Consider the following 5,819-nt stretch of genomic DNA (forward strand, 5'->3'; position numbering starts at 1 on the left):
CATCACTCCAGTATCCCTGTATATTGCTAATATGGTACTGACCCTGTATATAGTCACCTTCTCCCTATACATATCTACCTCCATCACTCCTGTACATTATTAATATGGTACTGGAACTGACCCTGTATATAGCTTACTTTCTTGTGTTCTTATTTCAGTTTCTCGTGTATTTTTGTTCTACTTTACTTTATAGTACTATATATTGATTACTTAATTGTTGGGAAATGAGCTCGTAAGAAACCCACTATACTTGTGCATGTGACAATAACCCGTTAAAACTTGTCCAAGACTACCACCTAGCGGACAGTTTATTTACTAAAACGCTTTATCAACTTAACCGGATCCAGTTTGGCCCTCACCACTAGCCGTAGTCAAAAGCGTCCTAGCAACGGGGCGGAAGGAACCTTCATTTAACAACAAGCTACTTATCTCCCACAACACAAAACAACAATACGTTACCGCTTATACAGTCTTAAATTATAATATTTATGTTTGTTCACTATATACTTTTTAAAAACAATCCATATTCTCAAGTTATCGTGTGAAGCGGGATGGCTATCAACAACCCATCGGTGTTTCTGTTGATGATAAACGGACAGATAGAAGGGGCGAATGTGAGTAGTTAGCTAACGTTACTAACGAGCTAACTAGCTAAGCATCTAACGTTAGTAACGAGCTAACTAGCTAAGCATCTAACGTTAGTAACGAGCTAACTAGCTAAGCATCTAACGTTAACAAGGTAAAATGAGGCGGATCATATTGGATAACTTGACCGCTTTTTGAATGATTGGTTTAGTGAGCATAAACATGTTCTATAAAAGTGCCTTGTTCATTTGATTTTCGGTTTATTCTCTCTGATCTGACTGATGTGATGTTGTGTTGTCAGTTTCCAGAGTATGATGACCTGTACTGTAAATACTGCTTCGTCTACGGACACGACTGGGCTCCCACCTCGGTGAGTGACTCCGAGTCATCTGGAACATGTTGAAGTTCCCTTACTGTGGATAGATATAACATAATACACTTGTTCTACTAAGCTAGCAACTACTAAGTACTTAAATAGCTGCATGTCCAGGGATGCAGGGAACTGGTAAAGGTTTGACTTCAGAGCGTTCAAAACGACTGGGAACTCGGACGAAAACGTGGTGGTAAAAAACCAAAACAACATTTGAACATTCGTCCAACTCGGGAATTCGGGCCTCTTTCTACAGCTCCGACCTGAAGATCACAGACATCATGATTTGACCTATTTTCCAGAGTTCCCAGTTGTTTAAAGAGACATCAATATCTCACCTCTCCTCCACACTCCCTTTCTCTTTCCCCCCTCTCTCTCCTCTCCCTCCCTCCCTCTCCTCCTCCTCCCCCTCCCTCTCTCTCTCCTCTCCCTCCCTCCCTCTCCTCCTCCTCCCCCTCCCTCTCTCTCTCCTCTCCCTCTCCTCCTCCCCCTCCCCTCTCTCCCCTCCCTCCCTCCCTCCCTCCCTCCCTCTCCTCCTCCCCCACCCTCTCCCTCCCTCTCCTCCCCCTCCCTCTCCCTCCCTCTCCTCCCCCTCCCCTCTCTCTCTCTCTCTCTCTCCTCTCTCTCCTCTCCCTCTCCTCTCCTCCCTCTCCTCCTCCTCCCCCTCCCTCTCCTCCCCCTCCCTCTCTCTCTCCTCTCCTCTCTCTCTCCTCTCCCTCCCTCTCTCTCTCCCTCTCCCTCCCCTCTCTCTCTCCTCTCCCTCCCTCTCTCTCTCCTCTCCCTCCCTCTCTCTCTCCTCTCCCTCCCTCTTCTCTCTCCAGGGTCTAGAGGAGGGTATATCTCAGATTACGTCGAAAGGCAGAGACTCTCCTCAGAGAATGATCTGGAATTTTCCTCTGGAGATCACCTTTAAGAGCACCAACCCATTAGGCTGTGAGACACACACACATACACACACACACAGACCCTTCTTACCGTAGCAGACAGTTGATGATACCATAGCTAACACTGTGTTGTGTGTACCCAGGGCCTCAGATCGTGGTAAGCGTCTACGGTCCTGATACGTTTGGTAACGATGTGGTCAGAGGATACGGAGCAACACACATCCCCTTCACTCCTGGACAGTCAGTATCTCTCCTCTTCCTCTTCCTCTCTCCATCCCCTTCACTCCTAGACAGTCAGTATCTCTCCTCTTCCTCTTCCTCTCTCCATCCCCTTCACTCCTAGACAGTCAGTATCTCTCCTCTTCCTCTTCCTATCCCCTTCACCCCTGGACAGTCAGTATCTCTCCTCTTCCTCTTCCTCTCTCCATCCCCTTCACTCCTAGACAGTCAGTATCTCTCCTCTTCCTCTTCCTATCCCCTTCACCCCTGGACAGTCAGTATCTCTCCTCTTCCTCTTCCTCTCTCCATCCCCTTCACTCCTAGACAGTCAGTATCTCTCCTCTTCCTCTTCTCTCTCCATCCCCTTCACTCCTAGACAGTCAGTATCTCTCCTCTTCCTCTTCCTCTCTCCATCCCCTTCACTCCTGGACAGTCAGTATCTCTCCTCCTCTTCCTCTCTCATGGACAGTCAGTATCTCTCCTCCTCTTCCTCTCTCATGGACAGTCAGTATCTCTCCTCCTCTTCCTCTCTCCTGGACAGTCAGTATCTCTCCTCTTCCTCTCTCATGGACAGTCAGTATCTCTCCTCCTCTTCCTCTCTCCTGGACAGTCAGTATCTCTCCTCTTCCTCTCTCCATCCCCTTCACTCCTGGACAGTCAGTATCTCTCCTCCTCTTCCTCTCTCATGGACAGTCAGTATCTCTCCTCCTCTTCCTCTCTCCTGGACAGTCAGTATCTCTCCTCTTCCTCTCTCCATCCCCTTCACTCCTGGACAGTCAGTATCTCTCCTCCTCTTCCTCTCTCATGGACAGTCAGTATCTCTCCTCCTCTTCCTCTCTCCTGGACAGTCAGTATCTCTCCTCTTCCTCTCTCCTGGACAGTCAGTATCTCTCCTCCTCTTCCTCTCTCCTGGACAGTCAGTATCTCTCCTCTTCCTCTCTCCTGGACAGTCAGTATCTCTCCTCCTCTTCCTCTCTCCTGGACAGTCAGTATCTCTCCTCCTCTTCCTCTCTCCATCCCCTTCACTCCTGGACAGTCAGTATCTCTCCTCTTCCTCTCTCCATCCCCTTCACTCCTGGACAGTCAGTATCTCTCCTCTTCTCTCTCTCCATCCCCTTCACTCCTGGACAGTCAGTATCTCTCCTCTTCCTCTCTCCATCCCCTTCACTCCTGGACAGTCAGTATCTCTCCTCCTCTTCCTCTCTCCATCCCCTTCACTCCTGGACAGTCAGTATCTCTCCTCTTCCTCTCTCCATCCCCTTCACTCCTGGACAGTCAGTATCTCTCCTCTTCCTCTCTCCATCCCCTTCACTCCTGGACAGTCAGTATCTCTCCTCCTCTTCCTCTCTCATGGACAGTCAGTATCTCTCCTCCTCTTCCTCTCTCCTGGACAGTCAGTATCTCTCCTCTTCCTCTCTCCTGGACAGTCAGTATCTCTCCTCCTCTTCCTCTCTCCTGGACAGTCAGTATCTCCTCCTCTTCCTCTCTCCTGGACAGTCAGTATCTCTCCTCCTCTTCCTCTCTCCTGGACAGTCAGTATCTCTCCTCCTCTTCCTCTCTCCTGGACAGTCAGTATCTCTCCTCCTCTTCCTCTCTCCATCCCCTTCACTCCTGGACAGTCAGTATCTCTCCTCCTCTTCCTCTCTCCATCCCCTTCACTCCTGGACAGTCAGTATCTCTCCTCCTCTTCCTCTCCTGGACAGTCAGTATCTCTCCTCCTCTTCCTCTCCTGGACAGTCAGTATCTCTCCTCCTCTTCCTCTCTCCTGGACAGTCAGTATCTCTCCTCCTCTTCCTCTCTCCTGGACAGTCAGTATCTCTCCTCTTCCTCTCTCCTGGACAGTCAGTATCTCTCCTCCTCTTCCTCTCTCCTCTTCCTCTCTCCTGGACAGTCAGTATCTCTCCTCCTCTTCCTCTCTCCTCTTCCTCTCCTGGACAGTCAGTATCTCTCCTCTAACATAATCTCTTGTTTTCAGACACACCAGAACCATCCCAATGTTTGTTCCTGAATCCACATCAAGACTACAGAAATTCTGTAACGGTGTCTAACTGGGGTGTGTGTTTACTGCTGGGGACTAAGTGTGTGTTTAATGCTGGGGGGGACTAAGTGTGTTTAATGCTGGGGGACTAAGTGTGTGTGTTTAATGCTGGGGGGGACTAAGTGTGTGTGTTTAATGCTGGGGGACTAAGTGTGTGTGTTTAATGCTGGGGGACTAAGTGTGTTTAATGCTGGGGGACTAAGTGTGTTTAATGCTGGGGGACTAAGTGTGTGTGTGTTTTAATGCTGGGGGACTAAGTGTGTGTGTTTTAATGCTGGGGGACTAAGTGTGTGTGTTTAATGCTGGGGGACTAAGTGTGTGTGTTTTAATGCTGGGGGACTAAGTGTGTGTGTTTTAATGCTGGGGGACTAAGTGTGTGTGTTTAATGCTGGGGGACTAATGCTGGGGGACTAAGTGTGTTTTTAATGCTGGGGGACTAAGTGTGTTTAATGGGGGACTAAGTGTGTGTTTAATGCTGGGGGGACTAAGTGTGTGTGTTTAATGCTGGGGGACTGTGTGTTTAATGCTGGGGGGGACTAAGTGTGTGTGTTTAATGCTGGGGACTAAGTGTGTTTAATGCTGGGGGGAAGTGTGTTTAATGCTGGGGGACTAAGTGTGTGTGTTTATGCTGGGGGACTAAGTGTGTGTGTTTAATGTGGGGACTGTGTGTTTAATGCTGGGGGGGACTAAGTGTGTGTGTTTAATGCTGGGGGACTAAGTGTGTTTTAATGCTGGGGGACTAAGTGTGTTTTAATGCTGGGGACTAAGTGACTGTGTGTTTAATGCTGGGGGGACTAAGTGTAAGTGTGTTTAATGCTGGGGGACTAAGTGTGTTTAATGCTGGGGGACTAAGTGTGTGTTTAATGCTGGGGGACTAAGTGTGTTTAATGCTGGTTGGGGGCTAAGTGTGTTTAATGCTGGGGGACTAAGTGTGTTTAATGCTGGGGGACTGTGTGTTTAATGCTGGGGGCTAAGTGTGTGTGTTTAATGCTGGGGGACTAAGTGTGTTTAATGCTAAGTGTGTGTGTTTAATGCTGGGGACTAAGTGTGTTTTAATGCTAAGTGTGTTTAATGCTGGGGGACTAAGTGTGTTTAATGCTGGGGGACTAATGCTGGGGGGGGTGTGTTTAATGCTGGGGGGGGTTTTAACTAAGTGTGTGTGTGTTTAATGCTGGGGGACTAAGTGTGTGTTTTAATGCTGGGGGGCTAAGTGTGTTTTAATGCTGGGGGACTAATGCTGGGGTGTGTGTTTAATGCTGGGGGACTAAGTGTGTGTGTTTAATGCTGGGGGGACTGTGTGTGTTTAATGCTGGGGGACTAAGTGTGTTTAATGCTGGGGGGGTGTGACTAAGTGTGTTTAATGCTGGGGGGTGTGTGTGTTTAATGCTGGGGGACTAAGTGTGTGTGTTTAATGCTGTGTTTAATGCTGGGGGACTAAGTGTGTTTAATGCTGGGGGGGTGTGTGTTTAATGCTGGGGGACTAAGTGTGTGTTTAATGCTGGGGGACTATGTTTAATGGGTTTAATGCTGGGGGCTAAGTGTGTTTAATGCTGGGGGACTAAGTGTGTGTTTAATGCTGGGGGGCTAAGTGTGTTTAATGCTGGGGGACTAAGTGTGTTTAATGCTGGGGGGTGTGTTTAATGCTGGGGGACTGTGTGTGTGTTTAATGCTGGGGGACTAAGTGTGTGTTTAATGCTGGGGGACTAAGTGTGTGTGTAATGCT

General features: G+C 48.5%; 1 protein-coding gene across 1 annotated transcript; it reads left to right on the forward strand.

Annotated features, from left to right (window-relative positions):
- Nucleotides 1-378: 378 nt before the first annotated feature.
- On the forward strand, nucleotides 379-4,106 carry b9d1 (B9 protein domain 1). The gene is made up of 5 exons (XM_065014240.1): nucleotides 379-614; nucleotides 887-955; nucleotides 1,777-1,888; nucleotides 1,983-2,079; nucleotides 4,034-4,106. The coding sequence occupies exons 1-5, from the start codon at nucleotides 552-554 to the stop codon at nucleotides 4,104-4,106; spliced, it is 414 nt and encodes a 137-aa protein (XP_064870312.1). The 5' UTR covers nucleotides 379-551.
- The last annotated feature ends 1,713 nt before the right edge of the window (nucleotides 4,107-5,819 follow it).

Source organism: Oncorhynchus nerka, unplaced genomic scaffold (genome assembly GCF_034236695.1).
Source record: "Oncorhynchus nerka isolate Pitt River unplaced genomic scaffold, Oner_Uvic_2.0 unplaced_scaffold_4275, whole genome shotgun sequence".
NCBI classification, from domain to species: domain Eukaryota; kingdom Metazoa; phylum Chordata; class Actinopteri; order Salmoniformes; family Salmonidae; genus Oncorhynchus; species Oncorhynchus nerka.

What these genes read in the sequence shown, in the direction of transcription:
- b9d1 (XM_065014240.1), top strand. Translation starts at nt 552, where the DNA reads ATGGCTATCAACAACCCATCGGTGTTTCTGTTGATGATAAACGGACAG. An exon ending in GACAGATAGAAGGGGCGAAT is followed by an intron (nt 615 to 886) that starts GTGAGTAGTTAG and finishes TTGTGTTGTCAG; the next exon opens with TTTCCAGAGTATGATGACCT. An exon ending in ACGACTGGGCTCCCACCTCG is followed by an intron (nt 956 to 1,776) that starts GTGAGTGACTCC and finishes TTCTCTCTCCAG; the next exon opens with GGTCTAGAGGAGGGTATATC.